General features: G+C 42.9%; 1 protein-coding gene across 3 annotated transcripts in view; it reads right to left on the bottom strand.

Annotated features, from left to right (window-relative positions):
* The window catches only part of cfap46 (cilia and flagella associated protein 46), a 103,635-nt gene that overhangs the window by 40,058 nt on the left and 41,975 nt on the right, over positions 1-21,602 (bottom strand). For 2 of the 3 annotated variants that reach the window (XM_014200142.3, XM_082975211.1), the window contains 22 exons: positions 20,364-20,513; positions 16,839-16,949; positions 16,324-16,505; positions 15,708-15,839; positions 15,327-15,492; positions 15,043-15,112; positions 14,283-14,430; positions 13,250-13,433; positions 10,907-11,060; positions 10,741-10,803; positions 8,632-8,855; positions 8,243-8,377; positions 7,538-7,702; positions 6,587-6,735; positions 5,798-5,896; positions 5,592-5,667; positions 4,884-5,036; positions 4,492-4,692; positions 4,275-4,381; positions 3,836-4,018; positions 3,571-3,703; positions 1,386-1,583 (listed from right to left, as the gene is read on the bottom strand). In XM_014200142.3, coding sequence (XP_014055617.3) covers positions 1,386-1,583; positions 3,571-3,703; positions 3,836-4,018; positions 4,275-4,381; positions 4,492-4,692; positions 4,884-5,036; positions 5,592-5,667; positions 5,798-5,896; positions 6,587-6,735; positions 7,538-7,702; positions 8,243-8,377; positions 8,632-8,855; positions 10,741-10,803; positions 10,907-11,060; positions 13,250-13,433; positions 14,283-14,430; positions 15,043-15,112; positions 15,327-15,492; positions 15,708-15,839; positions 16,324-16,505; positions 16,839-16,949; positions 20,364-20,513 — 3,183 coding nt within the window. The remainder of the gene's footprint in view (positions 1-1,385; positions 1,584-3,570; positions 3,704-3,835; positions 4,019-4,274; positions 4,382-4,491; positions 4,693-4,883; positions 5,037-5,591; positions 5,668-5,797; positions 5,897-6,586; positions 6,736-7,537; positions 7,703-8,242; positions 8,378-8,631; positions 8,856-10,740; positions 10,804-10,906; positions 11,061-13,249; positions 13,434-14,282; positions 14,431-15,042; positions 15,113-15,326; positions 15,493-15,707; positions 15,840-16,323; positions 16,506-16,838; positions 16,950-20,363; positions 20,514-21,602) is intronic. The other variant, XM_082975209.1, reaches the window with a different exon arrangement.

Here is a 21,602-nt window from a genome sequence, read left to right as displayed (position 1 = left end):
AAACCTTAAAGGTTATAGCTACAGACCAGATCTTACTCATAGTGAGATCTCGCATTGTTTTTTTCATGGGGGAGCTGATATGACGGGGAGCAGCAACAGAGAGAAACAACATGAAGCAAGTCATCAAGCAATAAGCTTAATCACTGCCAGTATTGATCAGATCAGTCCCATTATAGCGGTGGAGATTTCACTTTGGGAGAAAAGCTCTTTACTATCAGACAGACATGATTGCAGTCCTCCCACAGAACTACTGAAGATTGACCAGAGGAGTGTGTGTGCTCTGCAGTCTGCATGCCCATATCCTACGAGCCTGTCCCTGTCTGAACCTGATCATTAGCTTCACACATTAATATTAGATGGAACATTTGCAATTCAAAGCGCTAGTTGATGAAATCGGCAATCTCCTCTCCCGCTCTCACAAGTCGGCATTGACTTGTAATAAGCCTCCCAGAATTGAGGAAATTGTTTTGTTTGTAACTTGTCCAATAACTGTGTAGGCCAGTAGTTTTCTTTCGCTATGTCTATCCACCAGTCTCAAATTGATCCCTATCCCTCCCCCTTGGCACTAATCCCTTGATGTTAGCATGTCTGTATAGGTGTAGTGGTAAAGCGTCCATCATATTGCTTCCACCTTACAGATCTGCAAACATTGAAGGGGTAATTAGGGCCAAGGGGAGGGGTACCGATCACATTGGAACTGGCTTATCCCCGTTTCCATTGGGACTTTGAAGTCAACCCAGGTTGGGTTGGCCTTGGTGGACTAACACATTGTGTTTACACTGCCTCCAGAAATGACGTCATGTTGCTAGGCAGCCAATATATACCTGCAGCTAGCTTTGCTAATGTTGCTAGCTAGCAAGATGTTGAAGAATTGAATTCACCCTCACCATATTGTAACTAACGTTACCCCATACTCCTGCCAGTGCCAGCCAGACTCAGAGCCATGTATTTAGCTTGCTGAAGTTAGTTAGCTAAACGGTAAGCGTCGTCGCTAGCATAACAGGCTAGCTAGCTAGCTTAGATCGTAGCCTGCTTGCCATGGCATTGACTATTAGCTAGCTAGCTATCCAAGCAAATCAAACAGGTTTGAAAATCGCGCTTGTTCGCTGCTATTCGTAAAAAAAAATTGAGGGCATCCCCTATTCTGATTATCAACTGTTGTCAAACACAAGTGAGTGTGAAAATATGATTCTCTTCCTCAACAGTGTGCAACGAATTCTACTTGATGAAAATCGAAATGAGTATGACATCCTGGTATTTAAAGCATAAAACATTTCAGAAATGTCACATACTATAAAACGTTCAATTTGTTCGCATACCCAAAAGGCCTACTATTTAGAACGCAAGTATGTGTATTTGGACACGACCTCTGTCTATGCCCTTACCTGCTCTACAGAGCCGAGGTCTGGTGTAATGCGTACAAACTCCTCCACGGTTCTCTCCACAGAGGCTTTCCTGTCCTGGGCCACGGCTAGTCTGTTCTCCTCAGCACACACCTGTTCCAGCATGGCTAAGGACAGCTCAGCCAGAGCCAGTCTGACCTGCAACAACCTCCTCGTGGCTGGAAGAGACAAGGGCTGACACTGTGGAAGGTACAGAGGGCAGAAAGAGAGAGCGAGAAAAAGACAAAGATTATGACAGACACGACAACAAGAACACACACACGACTGTAAATGCAAATGCAAGAAGTTAAAATGTGTTATTGTGCCCCAGCTCATTTTTCAACCCAGTGCAAGATAGCTTTAAAAGCCTTAGATCTGAATTTGATTTCCTTTGTAATGGAAAAGTACATCTTCAGACTGAACAAAAGTGACACCTTCATTTACAACGTAACGAAAGGGAAGGAACCAAGAAACAAATGTAGATTGGGTCAAATAAACTCAAATCTTGCGTGACAGACTTTATATGCAATTTTCAGACACTCGTCTGGTTCCACGAGAGTAAGTGAGTTCATATACACTGCTGTTTTCATATTTGGTATGTCATTTCAATGTAACTTATTGGGGCAGCAGTATCATTTGCTGAAAGCACAGGGATATAGACTGTGAATCCTTATTGCAGAATTGGGCCTTCAAAGTAGATTGTATCTAGCTAACTGGATTCTTCCGGATTTCAGCAGGTGGTTTAATAATGAAGCAAGATGCAATTTCAATGTCCTTTCATGATTAGATCAAGATGCACTTCAAAATGGCAGTGTGCAAGTCATGTCTGCTCCATCTTTGACATTGACTTTTGGAATGCTTTTTCTACATATGGCAGTTTGGATGTTGGCCTGTTTGAAAGTTGGCTCTTAACCATCAGGTGTTTCTGAAAAAATAAAACGTGTGTGTGTGTGTGTGTGTGTCTGTTTATTCTGTAGGCTATATCGGATATGAACTGAGGTCTGGAGCAAATAGGTGGATCCACCAGAGTCCACACACATTCAGTAATGATTTGGCTGAGATACCATGTTCAGTAAAAAAAAACAGATTATGCCATTTTTATTGAGCATATTTATAATGAATGGTTCTCTCCTTTTCAGGAATTCCTTGTTCTATAATTAAATCATCCATTTGGAAAATGTAACAATGTAGATCCCTAGTGAAACAAAGGGCAAAATGAATTCAATAAATAATTTAGCAGCACTGGCTTGGACTTGGCAGCCCTGGGTCGACAGGAGTCCAAGCAGCGAATCAGGCTTTCTGACAAGCCATATATGGACTTTTCACAAGCAAATCTAATATCGCAGCCCTGTCAACATGTTCAGTTACTCTCTAAATAGAGTGTAATTTGTTTGCAAATGCTTTCAGTTCCAGGACAGATAGCCAGAACTCTGTTTTGAGGAACTGTAACAGCTGAGAAAAATAGGATTTGCACGCTTATTAAGACAAATTCCTTCACAATGAAGAACACTGCTGAGATATGGTTCCAATTAATGCGTTGTGGCCTCCCGAGTGGCACAGCGGTCTAAGGCACTGCATCGCAGTGTTGCGGCTTCACTACAGGGTTCGACCCCAGGCTGTAGTCATTACCGGCCGTGACCGGGAGTCCCATAGGGCGTCGCACAATTGGTCCAGTGTCGTCTGGGTTAGGAGAGGGTTTGGCCGGGGTAGCTTTACTTGGCTCATCGCGCTCTAGCGCCTCCTTGAGGCGGGCCAGGCACCTGCAGGCTGACGTTGGTCGTCAGTTGAACGGTGTTTCCGCCGACACATTGGTGCAGTTGGCTTCCGTGTTAAGTGAGCGGGTAATAAAAAGCGCAGTTTGGCAGGTCATGTTTCAGAGGACGCATGACTCGACCTTCGCCTCTCCCAAACCCGTTGGGGATTTGCAGCGATGAGACAAGATCGTAATCCCGAAATTGGGGAGAAAAAGGGGGTACAAATTATAAAATAAATACATGTGTTCTGTTTCATACATACGTCATCCTTAGATCAGAATCTAACCGAATAACTTGACTCAACCTGGTGGTGATGATTAGTAAAATTACAACATGTTTTAAAATAGGTCAAAATTATTACCTAAGAGTTTGAACTGTGTGGTATGTTCTGACATGAAGGCTGATATTGGGAAGGTATACAGTATGTGCTTTACCTCTTGTGATGGGAACAGGCTTTGGGCGTTCAGAACCACATGTTCCTGTACGGAGACGGCCTGCTGCATGAAGGAGTAGGCATCCAGCAGGTGGCGCAGTTTTCCCTCATTGTCAGTGTGTTTAGCCAGTATCCTACAAAGTAGAACATGCTGTGAATGATTTGAAGCGGACCAACAGAGGAATTGTAGACACAAATGAATGAATGAACGTTATTGATCCCAAATTGGATAGATCATACTATGATGTGTTGTGTTGATGTCTGACCTCAATGCCTGTGCGTGCTCCAGGAGAGCTTCAGCAGCTTGCTCTCTGTGGCCCAGTCGGAGGAACTCACTGGTGCTCGCTCTCAGGGAGTCACAGGCAGTCATGAGATTCTGTACTGACTGGGTGGACAGAGCCTCACCTGGCTCGACAGGGCTGGCTGCATGTAGACGCTCCACCGCCCCTCTGAAAGACAGACATCACAGTGAGTCAATGACATCTAGAGGTCTGTTTTGGTCACAGCACAGGGGAGAACACTGTACACCAGGGCTTTTGATCCAGCCCTGCAGTACCACACCTGATTCAAATATCAAACTAATCAAGGTGGTGAGTCTGACTCTGGACCATAAGGTGATTTACAGCGGGGCTGGATCGAAAGCCTGCACAACCCAGAAGCTTTCCAGGACTGAATTCGGAGAACACAGACATCAAAGAGCCTTACCTGCTCTCCAGAGACGTGATCAGGAACCTGAGCACGGGAGCTCGGTTCCGCCTCTTTTCCAGCATCGATTTCAGGGCTCCACAGCCTTGCTTTACTATTTGATCTGTCTGTAACGGGAGAGAGTGGTCACATTGAAAAGGACAATATTTGCTTCAGAGGAGACAATTGAGCAGAGGCTTGTAGGAGCTTCAATAGAATAAACTAGAATAGTTTTGACCTTGGTGTCTGTATCCTGGCCCCTCTGGGTCACCGTAGCTGTCAGCAGGGCCAGGGTGAGCTTGTACCAGAAGTCCTCATCACCTCCCATGTCTTGGGCTTTCTCCAGCAGTGCCAAGGCCTGAGAGTGGTTCTGTTCCTTATTGGCCAGGGTGGCAAGAGAGAGCAGACTCCTCCCTGCTGCAGCCTGATCTCCCAGCTCCTGAGCACACAATACAAGAGACCACAAAAATATAATAAAAGTGAATTGCTAAACTGTTATGACTTCACATACACATAAATAGGAGTCACATTTCAACCAAAACAGAGAAACACTTCACAAATATGCAGTGGACTACTTAAGAGAAATATTGAAAACCAAACTATTGACAAAATTACTCAAAATGAAATAACCTTAGCCACCAGATGGGCCTCTGCCAGTAGCTGTCTGGCGGGTTGGTACAGTCCCATACCAAGGCATATCTCAGCCTTATCAAGCCAGATATCCTGACTCCACAGATCCCCACACTGCTTTCCAGACAGACAGATGTTGTCAACCTTAGACTTCTGGAAACAGAAATGGATAAAGGCAGCAATGTCAGAATTCTGATCCTTAAATTCCATTCAATCCCCTGGCCCTGCACCTCATGGAAAATATGGAATGAACTCAATAAGTTAAGTCTGAACATACTGTAAATCTAAAGGATTGTTCATGGGCTACATAACTCTGGGTAAGGCAATGAAAAAATACAACCATTAATAATGCTCGTAAAAAATGAGGATCATCGTCATGCCAGATTGACATGAGTGACGGCCATTTGATATTTAACAAGCCACTAATTAAACTCTCATGAACCTGTGATATGTGTTATGGGTTTCACATTATGAAAGTGCAGTTTAGACTTATATCCCTGTCTGGATTTGACTGTAATCAACCTGTGCTGCTTGCCAATCATGCTTTAAACTATAATAAAAGTTGAATAAAACTAAGAACTACAGTTATTCATTTCAGGGGTCATTTCACTTTCTTTCTCTTCAATTCAAGGTCTATAAACCCTTACGGTGATAATACACCTTGTATGGTATGCTTCTTAATTTCAGCTATGACGCTTTGAAACTAACCTCATTGTCCGTTTTGCCATTATAATCCATATACAGGCTGTTTCTCTCTCTTTGTAAAGCTATAGCTTTCCGACACCTGCAATGAAATAATGCATGGACAGGAGATCAAAACACTAATAACAGAATCAGGGCAAACACTACAGATCCAATACAAATGAGTATTCAGTATGTACAGGAGCTGGTGGAAAAGAGTGAGGCACACATACTCCATTTGTTCCTGCTCATGGATACCAGTCAGGCTCAGGAGCTTCTTGTGGTACACTGTAGACGTCTCCATATCCAGCTGAGAACAGCTCCTCACAATTCTAAAACGTTAGAATGAGGAAATAAATGGGAAAACTATTAGGTAATATTTCACAATAAATCAATGATTCTGAAATGGGCAAGGATTTGGACCACGCATGTGGAAAACCTTTCATATTGAATGTTTAGCTCTACACTGTTTTTCAAAAATTGACAAGCCAAAAGTAAAAGCAGTAGCCTTAACTAACATTCACTGAGTATACCAAACATTAGGACCACCTTCCTAATATTGAGTTGAACATTTTTTTGTCTTGCCCATTCACCCTCTGAATGGCACACATACTGTACACAATCCATGTCTCAGTTGTCTCAAGGCTTAGAAATCCTTCTTTAACCTGTCTCCTCCCCTTCATCTACAATGATTGAAGTGGATTTAACAAATAACATCAATAAGGGATCATAGCTTTCGCCTGGATTCACCTGGTCAGTCTGTCAAGGAAAGTGCATGACAGACTGTGTTCTTCATGTTTTGTATACTCAGTGTATATGCACCATTTCCTGGACACATTAAGTCTAGTCCTGGACTAAAAAGCAAGATAAATGGAGAATCTCCATTGAAAATGCTTTTTAGTCCAGTATTAGCTTGTTGTCTGGTAAAATGCCCCATAGACTATTTGCAGTGAAAGTAGCAGTTTTGCACCTGTGCACGAACAGAAAGAATAAACTCTAGATGCGAAATTGGCGTTATTCACCTGAGACGGTAGAGGTCAGAGAGGCTCCTTCTGTCCAGCAGGTCATGGGCAATGACCTCTGCCAGGTGCAGTATGGGAAGAGTCAGGTGGGTGAGTGAAAGAGACTGCAGCTCTTTCACCAGCAGGTCCAGGAAGAACAAGCTCTGAGTCTGCAGCCACCCAGACACAGGGAGAAAAGGAAGTAAACACATGACTTAATCATTACTATTTCGTTTCATTAACATCCTGCGTTTGTAATTAGTAATTTAATAAGTAGTTCAAGTGCAGGACAGTGGTTAAATTTGATGTGTAGAACGTGTAGGACAAACTTTGAGCCATAGACAATAAGACTTTATCCACCTGTATCATGTGGTGATACAGCTTGTGGAACAGGACAGAGAAGAAAAAAACACTACAGTACAGCCTGATATCACATGAAGTGTTGGACTGGTCATCGTTTAGCATATATTTGACACTGTGTAGGACTGCACCATCTGAGCACGTTCTCAGTTAATTTGTATGATTACCAAGCATAATTGTGTCACCTAATACTGTCACACTGGAGTGTCATAAGATAAATGAATCACTACGCGTCTTTAATTTAAAATAAGCTTTTTTTGTCTCTGCCAACATTCTGATTTGCTCCCAAAATCAATGAGTAGACATCCTCTTCCAACAAACAAATTATGACTTGTCAAGACAAGGATCAATATCGAGTCAATGTTTCCGGCTTTCAAGCCTTCGACTCTAAGCCATCACGGCCAATTGAAACAGTCCCTGTTCCGATAATGACTCAATAATTTATATTGATCAGGGACCAAAAGGACGAAAACAGACTGAAAGACTTCAGGGAGAGACTACCTGAACTTGTCAACTATCGTTACAAAACGTTTTGCCACGGTGTGCCCTAATGAACATGACCCCATTGGGCTCTATAACAGAGGCAGTCAGAGAGAGCTTAGTGGTGCCTGCCTGTTTGCTGAGGCTGTGTCTGTTGATGCAGTGGGGGCTGGTGTCATATCTGAAGGCCTGGCGGACATCCTCGGGACAGTCGTACTGTGCCCACTCCTCTGGGCTGGAGGGCAACACGTCATCCTGTGGCCTCCGGGCTTTGGGCTTCTCCTCAGTAGGGGGTGGCTGTTTAAACACAGAAGAGCTCTGGTATTCCTTGGCCAAATATTCATTCCTAATTGCTTTCAGCTGGCAAAAGTGTACAATTGAACTGTACATTGGCAAGAATGTACAATGGTAAAATAACATATCTGTCACGTCCTGACCACAGAGAGCCCTCGGGGTTCTCTATGGTGTTTTAGGTCAGGGCGTGACTAGAGGGATTTCTAGTGAGTTTATTTCTATGTTGGTGTATGGTTCCCAATTAGAGGCAGCTGAGAATCGTTACCTCTAATTGGGGATCATACTTAGTGTGTTATTTTTCCCACCTGCAATGTGGGATATTGTTTTGTGTGAGTGCCTTTGTGTGCTACGGTTTGCGTGATCGTTATATCGGCGTCGTTTTTTTAAAAGTTTAAATAAAAAATGTGGAATCTACTCACGCTGCGCCTTGGTCCAGTTATTTAAACGACGGTCGTGACAATATCGTATCATTCAATACTTGTCATTTGCAATGCTATACAATGACTTCTCTGAAGGTGGTCAGGCCTGGGTGTTCAGGTCTACCTCTTTAGATTTTTTGCCTTTGTCCTTCTCCTTATCTTTGTCTTTTTTGGCTGTTGCAGAGGGACATGGCCGGGACGGTGGGATTAGAGGATTCTTCATCTCCCCGATTACCTCACGTGCAGTTGCCATGGACACCTGCAATGGGAGTACACTGCTATCACTCGTCTTTTTGTTACCCGTAAATCACATTTCTTTTAAACAGAGAAACCGTTTTGTGGCTTATACTGTATGCATCTGCTGGTATAAAACATAGTGAAATTACTGGCTCGTGTTCAGTAAACATGAAACGTAAAGGTACTATCTGAACCTATTGTCCATTACAAAATGTTTTGCTACGGTGTGCCCTCATGAACACAACTTAGGTGTGGTAGTTTTAAAGGAGTCCCTACCTGCCAGATCTGCAGCACTAGGCTATAGGCCCTGAGTAGGTTCTGTTGGTGCTGGGGGGATGCCCTGTCCCCCATGGCAGCCAGCAGAGTGTATGCTCTGACCAGGCTGTCCAGACACCTCACCTCCCTGAGGTCAGAGAGACAGGGCCCAGACAGGGCCCCCTGCACCCCGATGTGGGACTGAACCTTCACTGGTATCAGCCCTGTCCCTTCTCCTGACTCATCTGTAAGGGAGGAGGAAAAACACATAGGGCCCGTTTCAGACTTAAGAAATGTACGCCTTCTTACACACACCTTTCCTACGCACTAGTCAGTAGTTGGTATTCAGACTTACCTTATGCAGATGCGTAAAGGGCTTTGCAGGCATGGTTCCCTTGCACGTGCTGAATAAAAGTAATTCAACTGCTGAAAACCCTCCACTTGCTAACAGATTTTCTGGTGGAGTTTTCATTCAATAGAGTTTTCAGTACACTTATCTGAAGCAATCCCAAATTAATTTGGGTACCTTTAGTTAGACTTTTATCGACAGACTCACTAGAATATATGGAGAGAACGATTCAGAATATTAGGGATCAATTCAAGAAAGCCATGTAGGACTAAATACACACATATTTGTCTCCTTTTCAGCATCAATTGGTAGATTTAAAAATATTCTGATCTTGAATATTATTTAGGGTTAGAAGGTATTCATGAATGATTAAAAAATATATATTTTGAGAGCTTTTACACACTAAATATTTTGGCGAATCAAAAATACAGTGGTTTGATTCATCCTGAAGTTGCCATATTCAATTGTTCAATAGTTGAAATATTGGAAGGTGAGTGTACAATAGGTGAGTGAACAGTAGTCGTATGAATCTACCCTAATAATACTCACTCATCATGGATCTGTGATGACAACGGTCGTCGTGAACCATGCGCTATGCTCCAGGTTTAAACTGCTACGTATGGTCTGCGTTCCATAATGACACAAATAGGCTACACGACCCCTATTATTGCACAGCTTGTAATAAGTTAGCCTAATATGACCCACTATTGCTAGCAACCCTAAGGAACAACCACACGAACGTGACAGAGGAAATAAAGGTAAACTAACGATATAATGGAATCCAGCAAAAAATAAATTAAAAAAATAACAAAAGTGACAGTAATACATGAATGTAGGGATAATTGACGGTGGCTACCAATAGTAGCTAATATTTAACACCATTTTTTGTTGTTAGATACAGTGAAAAGTCTGGGAATAATTGAAACATTTTAGAAATCATAAATCAACTTGGTAGGTTTGGCGCTATAGGCCTGTCATTTGCTCATGGCTACAGAAGCCTATAGCTTTGATCTCCAAATGTCATTCTTACATGTTATAAGGCCAGCATTTCATAAACTTCACTGTGGTGATAAAAGGTGACATGTTGATATGCTTCAGTTTGCTGCCATATGACTGGTTTCACATGTCTACAGCGATCCTAAGATCTAAAACGATTGTGATTTATATTTACAATCCCCTTATCCAAACGGCTTAATCCATTTCCCTAGCCCTTATCAATTTGTAAATTACAGTGCAGGGAGAATGGTGTTATTTCCCAAAAATTAAGTGGATGTTGTTCCACTTGGGACCGACAGGTTGCTCGACCTTAATCATAATTTCATTGTGAGTAAAGGTGGTGGAATTATGAGGGAATTAAGTCAGAATGAGGCGTATCTGTAGACACACCTCTTAGATCTCAAATGGTGAATAGGATTCTATTCTCATGCTTAAAGTTCAAGGTCAGAATACGCATAGAGAGTAAACTGCATAAAAAGGGAATTTCGTTCCAGTTACGCGTGCTTAACTCGGGTCGGATTTCCCCACATACTGTCCACCTGGGTTCAAACACATTTTAAATCTTTAAAATACTTTCCCATTCGCTCTGGTCTGTCTGTAGTGCTAGTGGCAGGGTTGCAGTTTTGAAAATATTATTTTGGGTCCAGGCAAGCTCAAGCAACCCCTGCTAAAATATTTGAAAACATCTGAAATAGTATTTGAACACAAGTCTGGTGTCCATGTACAAGCACGCACGCACAGCATTCAACATAAATGTGTAGACTCATCCCAAGAGAAATCAGTACCTCCTTGGGAATTTTCTCTCCTCTCCAGTTCATTCAGTTTGCTTCCCTTGGAACAGGTCTTCTCTATTAATTAAAATGAAAAGAAAAAAAGGACATTGTTTACGATTCTTCAGTAACTAAACAGACCTTTACATAGCAATCACACAAACACATAGCAAAAACATACCATTGCTCTCTTCCTGGTCAGTGATCATGTGCAGGAGGATGTCGATAGCCCACTGTATCTGGTGCTGGGCATCAGCAAGGGGAAAGTTCTGACAGTACAGCCACTCTCCAAACTCCAACAGGAAATCCGCCTTCTGCCACTGACTCTTCACACTCTACACAAACACAACAAACCCATAAGGTTCACCCATACAAAGCTACAGCGTAAGCAATGCACAGAGCCTGGCTGCAATAGCACTAAGCTTCCACTAGATGCTACTAGAGTCCCTTAGCTCAATAGGGCCACTTGGATTCAGACCTGGCAAGGAACTGCGGCAATATTTCACACTTCGAAGAGCACACTGAAGAACTGTGTGTATGTAAAGTAATCAAAAGTGAAACATGCAAAAGTGAATGTGTATGTGTGTGGTGTAGGTGTGTGTGTGTGTGTTTGCTCATGAATGTGTCTTTCGTGTGTATATGTTTGTGCATGTGCAGTGGTATAAAGTACAGAAGTAAAAATACTTTAAATTACTACTTAAGTCATTTGTTTTGGTATCTGCACTTACTTTACTAATTTATATTTTTGACAACATTTACTCCACCACATTCCTAAAGAAAATAATGTACTTTTTACTCCATACAGTTTCCCTGACACCCAAAAGTACTCATTACATTTTGAATACTTAGCAGGACAGGAAAATTGTCCAATTCACGCACTTATCAAGAGAACATGCCTGGTCATCCCTACTACATGATCTGGTGGATTCAGTAAACACAAATGCTCTATGCCCACGCCGATGACGTGGACGTAGTTTAACCTGTTAGGGCTAGGGGGCAGCATTTGCACGTCTGGATAAAAAAAATGTACCCGATTTAATCTGGTTACTAATCCTACCCAGTAACTAGAATATGCATATACTTATTATATATGGATAGAAAACACTCTAAAGTTTCTAAAACTGTTTGAATGGTGTCTGTGAGTATAACAGAACTCATTTGGCAGGCAAAACCCTGAGACATTTTCTGACAGGAAGTGGATACCTGATGTGTTGTATTGACTTTAAACCTATCCCATTGAAAAACACAGGGGCTGAGGAATATTTTGGCACTTCCTATTGCTTCCACTAGATGTCACCAGCCTTTACAAAGTGTTTTGAGTCTTCTGGAGGGAGATCTGACCGAACAAGAGCCATGGAACGATGATGTCCCATTAGACACCTGGCGCGCGAGTTCATGTTGGGTACCCTCGTTCCAATACGTTATAAAAGAGTATGCATTCGTCCACCTTGAATATTATTCATGTTCTGGTTAAAAAAGGCCCTAATGATTTATGCTATACAACGTTTGACATGTTTGAACGAACGTAAATATATTTTTTCCCCTCGTTCATGACGAGAAGTCCGGCTGGCTTAGATCATGTGCTAACAAGACGGAGATTTTTGGACATAAATGATGAGCTTTTTTGAACAAAACTACATTCGTTATGGACCTGTGATACCTGGAAGTGACATCTGATGAAGAGAATCAAAGGTAATGGATTATTTACATAGTATTTTCGATTTTAGATCTCCCCAACATGACGTCTAGTCTGTATCGCAACGCGTATTTTTCTGGGCGCAGTGCTCAGATTATTGCAAAGTGTGATTTCCCAGTAAGGTTATTTTTAAATCTGGCAAGTTGATTGCGTTCAAGAGATGTAAATCTATAATTCTTTAAATGACAATATAATATTTTACCAATGTTTTCTAATTTTAATTATTTAATTTGTGACGCTGACTTGACTGCCGGTTATTGGAGGGAAACGATTTCCTCAACATCAATGCCATAGTAAAACGCTGTTTTTGGATATAAATATGAACTTGATAGAACTAAAAATGCATGCATTGTCTAACATAATGTCCTAGGAGTGTCATCTGATGGAGATTGTAAAAGGTTAGTGCATCATTTTAGCTGGTTTTATGGTTTTGGTGACCCTGTCTTTGACTTGACAAAACATTACACACAACTCTTGTAAATGTACTGTCCTAACATACTCTAAATTTATGCTTTCGCCGTAAAACCTTTTTGAAATCGTAAAACGTGGTTAGATTAAGGAGATGTTTATCTTTCAAAGGGTGTAAAATAGTTGTACGTTTGAAAAATTTGAATTTTGACATTTATTTGGATTCAAATTTGCCGCTCTTGAAATGCACCTGCTGTTGATGGAGTGCACCACGGGTGGCACGCTAGCGTCCCACCTAGCCCATAGAGGTTAAGGCAGCCCTCCGCACCTCTGATTCAGAGGGGTTGGGTTAAATGCGGAAGACAGATTTCGGTTGAATGTATTCAGTTGTGCAACTGACCAGGTATCCCCTTTCCTTACCAGTAAAGAAGTAATGGAATTCTGGTAGCAGGCCAACTGCTGTAGCATCTCCCCAGAACACAGCGCCACTCGGTGCCACATGTGGGAGCAGTAGAGCTCCCCTTCATCCCGGAACTTCTGCATGTCTATCACCACACTCTCCCCCAGCCGAGCCTTCACCAGCACCCGGTGCTTGAACAGGAGCCTAGGGCACAGTCATGGGGAAAGACAAGCACAGTTTCACATTCTCATGCCCTTTTCCCACCATTGTGCCAACCCAAACCATAATGTGCTGGCCCAGACATTTTCTTTTCATATTGTCATTTCCAGTAACTATGTGGATGTGTAACCAGGCCAGCACAGTACAGCTTATCTTGGCTCAGTAGTGTGAAAAGGGTATCACATTCTCACACATGGGTAACTCCACAGAAATATGATTGTGATAATTGCCATGAAAAAGTTACGTTTCATATTTCCTTTTCAAACACTGAAAAACGTGTGTGATGCTTTATTAAGGGCATAATTTCCTCCGGCTAAACTATCAAGACCTAATGTTTTCATTACTAAGGATTTGACGCTCTGAAAAGCCCTCACAAAAGCTGAAACCCCCCCCCCCCAAAAAAACTAATTGTTTAAGCAAAGGATTTGACAAATCAAACATATTTTATGCTTATTCACCCAATTAGGGTCAGGCTTTTTTTGCTGAGGCCTCCATAATGATGGAATTACCCATATCCAAAATAAAACACACATAATTATTTATAGCGTCATATTCATATCGAGGCATATTAACATGCGTACAAATAAGCACACAGAAATGTGATGACGCAGTGATAGGAGTCTGCAGTCCTGTATAACCTCTTCCCTCTCTCGCTCTCTCGCTCTCTCGCTCCCCCTCTCCTCTCCTTTCACCATTTCTATCCCCTGTTTACTCCTATTGTCAGTGTAGTACTCACGGCCTTTAACCGATTTCATCTCTCTCCTCTCTCCCTTTCCTCCTGGCCTTCCCCATTATTTTCCCTTATTCCCCGCATCATTTCTCTCCAGCACTCACAGCCTGTGTCTGGTGCGGGGCATGTCTCTGATAGCCTGCTCCAGCAATGTCAGAGCTCCTGTCCAATCTGAGCTGTCTGCGTGGATGTGGAACAGCAGGCTGTACATGGCTGCTCTCAGGGTCAGGTCATCCTCAGGGCTCCCCATGCCTACACACGCACACACAGACAGAGGCGCACACACAAAAATGTATAGATAAAACACACACACACACACACACACACACACACACACACACACACACACACACACACACACACACACACACACACACACACACACACACACACACACATGCAAACACAAATGCACAGACACAGAAAGAGAGGAATAGAGAATGAGAATAAAAAATCATTTGGATGCGCACACCAGTAGGCCATTAGATCTGTTGCATTTACATCCAAGCAGTCACATAGAGTAGCGTTTTTTCCTGAAGTTCTCTGTAGAGAGTGAATAGGTTGGGTGACAGAACTTAACAGAACTTCAGGAAAAAGCACTACTCTATGTGACTGCTTGGATGTAAATGCCACAGATCTAATGGCCTACTGGTGTGCGTGGGAATGGGACTTCATCTATCATGTCTACTAGTGGTGTTTGAGAATGATACAGCACAAGACAGGCCGTTTTGGAAATAAATAAATAAGCAGGCTTATGGAATTAAAGTCATAAACAAGATTATAGAAAAAAAGTAGTAGTTAGCTGTGAAACAGCAGTCAAAGGTTTGTGCGGTATGAACATTTGAAGTTTGTGTGGGGACTCACTTGAGGCTTCCAGCGATGAGGTCACAGAGGGCATCACAGTCAGGGAGGCCCCTCCCTTCTCTTCCCCCTGCTTAAACCACCAGAGAAAATGAATCATACACATGAACACTTCAAACCCCACTTGATTGAATAGGAGTATTTTTACAGTGACAGCACCAATGATACATATACTGTACAGAAGCCAATGTGGAGAGGGGCTTGTACCAGAGAAACATGACAAATTCGACAGGAGTTTGCTATAAAACTAGATCTGCGACCAGGCTAGTTCAAGATGGGGTTCTTACAGTTGGGTCTTTCTTGCTGGTGTGGACCAGGGCTTTCAGGATCTTCTCTAGAGGCTGTCGGAGCTGCTGTCTCTCCAGTGAGGTCTCAGTCAAGGGCAGGCAGTTGTTCCAGTAGTGGCGCGCTGTAGCCATACACAGGACAGAGTTACCTGCCCGCTCCGCATAGCTGAAGAAGAGAGAAAGCATTGGTTGCTATGGCACGAATGGATATGAAGATGGTTGAAATGGAGAGTAAAATAAAGACAGATCGAGAACGAGAGAGAGAAAGAGATACTGTAGCCAAAGCAACAAAGTGAAATAAAGGTAGATGTAGGGGAGACAAAAAGAGAACAAAGTAATGAGCAGTCTATTGTTTAGGAATTACAGAAAACAGAAACTAACCTGACACTGGACTGGAGCATCTGCAAGGCTTCTCTGTAACTGTGAGGATGTCCATTTGACTTGTGGACCATGCTCAATCCTCTTAGACATGCAGCATTGCTCAACATCTCCTGCACGGCCGACCGGCTGTAACTTGAAAAGGTCAAACATTTTTTTATTAAATAAGCTGACAAATATGCCATTCAGAGAATCAGTCAGCCAGTCAGGAATTTGACAAAATGTCACTGCTACAGTAACGTAGACACTGACAGTCACCATTTTTTTTACAATGACTGACTGTCAGAATCCTACAAAGAGTGGGACCTTAAAGCCGTGAAGATAACCATTAACTGAAGTAATTCAATGATAGTATATTGCACATTGTTGTAACATAAAATGATTACTGCATATATGGCCCTGAGTATATTGTAATGTTCTCTTGTGGACATTACTGTAGGTGTCATTTGCACCTCAACTTGCTATGTAAAAAAAACACTTGATCCCATCCCATATTTTGATTTAAAAGGCAAATTGACCGAAATGGGTAGATATCAGGTAAAACATACAGGGAAGATCTGACCATTTCAGCCTTGGTAAAACAGACGGAATCAAAGTCACCATAGTGACCAACACCTACAGAGCATAGGCCATGACCTTCAACCTCTGAGCTGCAGCGGCCTCCAGCTGCAGTGCATTGTGGCTGCAGGTCATGACCAGGTTGTGGTCCTGGGCCTGGTGAGAGAAGCAAGCCAGGTGTGTCCACACCTGCAGCTCGACCACAGGGTCACTCCACTTGCAGTCTGACGCCATGCGGACCAGCTAGAGGAGAGGATGGAGAGAGGAGAGGTGAGGAGAGCGGAGAGGAAAATAGTAGGGAAGGAGGAGAAGAGGAGGGAGATGAGGGAGAAAGAGGCAATGAGTGCTCTGTCCTCTGCATCCATAGAACTGGGGTTTAATGATGCAAGAATGCAGGACGGAAATGCATACAGTCCTATAGGGCTAGGAAATGAAAACAAAACATATCAAATAAGATGTTTGTTTGAGGAAACATTTTTTTGACCAAATTCACAGACATAGACATGAACAAACGCTCTGATTACCAGTACGGTCTCAAGGCATCTGTTGCCGCCTGGCCAAGAAAGCAGGACCTACCGTAGAGAGACTAGGGACAGAGAACTCTATCTGCCTGGGGTGACTGTTGCATAACAGCATTTCCACTCCTACCAACACACGTGTCATGGCTGACACTGCCTCATTCTTACACTGGAAAGACAAAAAGAGATAAAGATACAACTGAATATTTCATCACAATGGTACCGTGGCTTACCAGTCAAAACCATAGAGATGTCTTAACAACGCTATCTCTGACAGGCACAATCATACATCTACAGTATATCAATGAGACTGACATTTGCAATGAATAAATGACTCACTATCCCCTTGTGATACTGTACAGTCGTAGCCAAAAGTTTTGAGAATGACACAAATATTAATTTTCACAAAGTCTGCTGCCTCAGTTTGTATGATGGCAATTTGCATATACTCCAGAATGTTATGAAGAGGACCGGCTGACATCATGTCAGTGATTCTCTCGTTAATACATGTGTGAGTGTTGACGAGTACAACGCTGGAGATCCCTCTGTCATGCTGAATGAGTTCGAATAACAGACTGGAAGCTTCAAAAGGATGGTGGAGTTTGGAATCATTGTTCTTCCTCGGTCAACTATGGTTACCTGCAAGGAAACACATGCCGTCATCATTGCTTTGCACAAAAAGGGCTTCACAGGCAAGGATATTGCTGCCAGTAAGACTGCACCTAAATCAACCATTTATCGGATCGTCAAGAACTTCAAGGAGAGCGGTTCAATTGTTGTGAAGAAGGCTTCAGGGCGCCCTAGAAAGTCCAGCAAGCGCCAGGACCGTCTCCTAAAGTTGATTCAGCTGCGGGATCGGGGCACCACCAGTAAAGAGCTTGCTCAGGAATGGCAGCAGGCAGGTGTGAGTGCATCTGCACGCACAGTGAGGCGAAGACTTTTGGAGGATGGCCTGGTGTCAAGAAGGGCAGCAAAGAAGCCACTTCTCTCCAGGAAAAACATCAGGAACAGACTGATATTCTGCAAAAGGTACAGGGATTAGACTGCTGAGGACTGGGGTAAAGTCATTTTCTCTGATGAATCCCCTTTCCGATTGTTTGGGGCATCCGGAAAAAAGCTTGTCCGGGGAAGACAAGGTGAGCGCTACCATCAGTCCTGTGTCATGCCAACAGTATAGCATCCTGACACAATTCATGTGTTTTTGGTTGCTTCTCAGCCAACGGAGTGGGCTCACTCACAATTTTGCCTAAGAACACAGCCATGAATAAAGAATGGTACCAACACATCCTCCGAGAGCAACTTCTCCCAACCTTCCAGGAACAGTTTGGTGACGAACAATGCCTTTCCAGCGTAATGGAGCACCTTGCCATAAGGCAAAAGTGATAACTAAGTGGCTCGGGGAACAAAACATCAATATTTTGTGTCCATGGCCAGGAAACTCCCCAGACCTTAATCCCATTGAGAACTTGTGGTCAATCCTCAAGAGGCAGGTGGACAAACATAAACCCACAAATTCTGACAAACTCCAAGCATTGATTATGCAAGAATGGTCTGCCATCAGTCAGGATGTCGCCCAGAAGTTAATTGACAGCATGCCAGGGCGGATTGCAGAGGTCTTGAAAAAGAAGGGTCAACACTGCAAATATTGACTCTGCATCAACTTCATGTAATTGTCAATAAAAGCCTTTGACACTTATGAAATGCTTGTAATTATACTTCAGTATTCCATAGTAACATCTGACAAAAATATCTAAAGACACTGAGGCAGCAGACTTGAAATGAATATTTGTGTCATTCTCAAAACTTTTGGCCATGACTGTAACTTGAGTTAAAACAATGATTTACTATATACAGACGGTTGGGTGATGAATCATATTTCTTCTCACATTAACACTGCACTGACTCAGAGTCTGGGGAAATAACCACATTTTGTAATTTAGTCATTTAGCAGACGCGCTTATCCAGAGCGACAAACAGTTAGTGCATTCATCTTAAGATAGCTAGGTGAGACAACTACATCTCAGTTATAGTTTCCTCAAAGTAGCTATTAACAAAGCCAGTGCTAGTAGAAAAAAGTAAAGTGCAAGTTTTAGTTTACAAAAGGCAAGGGTGTTAGTTAGTTGTGTTTTGGGGGGGGGTTCAGACATTTTCAAAAGATGGGCAGGTACTCTGTCCTTCAGATTCAGATCAACTTTATTGATCAGGGGAAATTCATTTGGTCATGTGCTTAAAAAGACAGTACATAAAACATGAAACAGAAACTACACCATAGAATTCATTCAAAGTGCTATAGCTACACATTTAAAGTGAAAACGCAATATGCTGTATACTCGATGGAACAACAAACTATCTATTATACAGCCTAATGGCTGTTGGAATAAAATAATCCCCATACTTGAAGAAGTCTCTTTCCCCTTGTCTGGCAGCTGCTGTGACTGACTTTTGAGTGAAGGGGATGGGAGTCAGGGGGAAGCTAGTTCCTCCATTGGGGTGCCAGGACAGAGAAAAGCTTTGACTGGGCTGAGCGGGAGGTGGCAGAACGGAGTGGCAGAACGGAATGCTTGGGTTGGGGTGTAGGGTTTGAGCATAGCCTGAAGGTAGGGAGGGGCAGTTCCCCTTGCTGCTCCGTAGGTAAGCACCAGGGTCTTGAAGCGGATGCGAGCTTCAACTGGAAGCCAGTGGAGTGTGCGGAGAACTGGGGTGAGATGGGAGAACTTGGGAATGTTGAACACCAGGCGGGCTGCGGCGTTGTAGGGGTTTGATGGCACAAGCGGGGAGCCCAGCCAGCAGAGAGTTGCAGTAGTCCAGAAGGGAGATGACAAGTGCCTGGATTAGGACATGTGCCTCTTCCTGTGCGAGGTAGGGTTGTACTCTGGATGTTGTAGAGCATGAACCTGCAGAAGAGTCATTGCTTTGATGTTTGTGGAGAACGACAGGGTTGCCCAGGGTCAAGCCAAGGTTATTTGCACTCTGGGAGGGAGACACTGTGGAGTTGTCAACCGGGATGGAGGTCTTGGAACGGGCAGGCCTTCCACAGGAGGAAGAGCAGCTCCGTCTTGTCGAGGTTGAGCTTGAGGTGCTGGGCTGACAGCCAGGCAGATTCATGAACAGCTCATCATACTGACTAACTTGAATGGGTGAGCATGTTTTTATTTGATTTTATCTAACCTTTATTTAACCAGGAAGTCCCATTGAGGTCAGAAAACATATTTCTCAAGGGAGACTTGGACTGTTGTAAGGTCTGTCGTCAGGAATGGACCAAGGCGCAGCGGGAATGTGGATACTCATATTTTTAATAAACACAAGTAAAGCATCCACAGGAAGAAAAAAAACAATAAACACGACAGGAACAGTTTTGCAGGCACACAAAACACAGTGCAAAAACAACTACCCACAACCCCAAAGGAAAACACACACCTGTTTATAGGACTCCCAATCAGTGGCAACTAGAACCACCTGCCTCCAATTGAGAGTCCAACAACCAATCTACACATAACACAAAAACCCCTGCCACGTCCTGACCAAAACTAATACAATTGCTCTCTCTGCTGGTCAGGACGTGACAACTGTTATGTTACTGTACCTCATCATCAATGTCCAGCTTCTGTCCAATCTGCTGCTGGAGGAGCCTCTTGGTCCACACCCACGTAGAAATTACCTGCTTCCTCGCTGCGATAGGGACGCTCTCTCCCGGCACATTGCCATTAGACAGGTGCAGTGCATAGTCACACAGCTAAAAGCCCATAAAGTGGGGGAAATAAAAGTTAGCATAGTAACCATAACAGCATAAGGGTTACATTTACATTTTAGTCATTTAGCAGACGCTCTTATCCAGAGCGACTTAGAGCAGCAATTAGGATTACGTGCCTTGCTGAAGGACACAGACAGATTTTTCACTTAGTCGGCTCGGGGATTCGAACTAGCGACCTTTCGGTTACTGGCCCAACACTCTTAACAGCTAGGCTGTCTGCTTTGCAAAAGGGTTAAAAACTGTTTGCATAACCATAGCAGTTAGCAAAGTAACTAGCTTAACCATGTGAATCTGCACAATACTCTTTTCGAATCCACATACACTCATAACCTTGGGACTCCATAGCCGGGGCTTTGCAGCTCTGAGTTTCACATATGACAGTATCTAGAGAAAATCCATTGCATAATCTGAGTTTGTTTAAGTCAGCTATCTAAGACTTATCTGATATATAGGCCTATATGTTGAAAATGGAGAACCATTTTTATCTTCAGTTCTGAAAGAGAACACTAAGTTAATAATTCACTGATAAAGTTACTTCTATCCAGAGTATGTGCTGATGATATAGCAGACCCTTTGGAGAAAAGCAGAATAGATGGAGGAAATGGGATTCAATTGGGAACAAATGCACTTCATTCACATGAAATATTTAAAACAAAGCAGATCAATCTCTGTAAAAGATGGATGAATGTCAGAATGAGTCACTTGGGTTTCACACAGACTAGGGGCTCTAATTTTGGCTGCCTCTAAGGCGGCGCTATTGTCAAATGCACGGTATTTGGCAATTTAGGCTTGTAAAAACTGTCGCTCTGGCATTTGCCATAACCTGCAACCAAGTTCGGCAATTTACCTGTCTAACATCAGCTTCCTTGCTTAATGAAAAATAATAATAATGTATGTGTCCATATGGTCCGAGAGATTCGATGATGCCGGTGACCCTCATATTTAGAAATATTTAAGTTATTTTCCTGTCCAATTCCTTGTTTTCTATTTTATTTTATTAAAAACCAAGCCCGCAGTAGGCTACCCTACTATAAGTCTGGTTCAACAGCAATGTGTCTTTGTATCTTTTTT

Source organism: Salmo salar, chromosome 01, assembly GCF_965601325.2.
Source record: "Salmo salar chromosome 01, fSalSal1, whole genome shotgun sequence".
Classification (NCBI taxonomy): Eukaryota; Metazoa; Chordata; class Actinopteri; order Salmoniformes; family Salmonidae; genus Salmo; species Salmo salar.
This window is presented reverse-complemented; position numbering and strand designations above follow the sequence as displayed.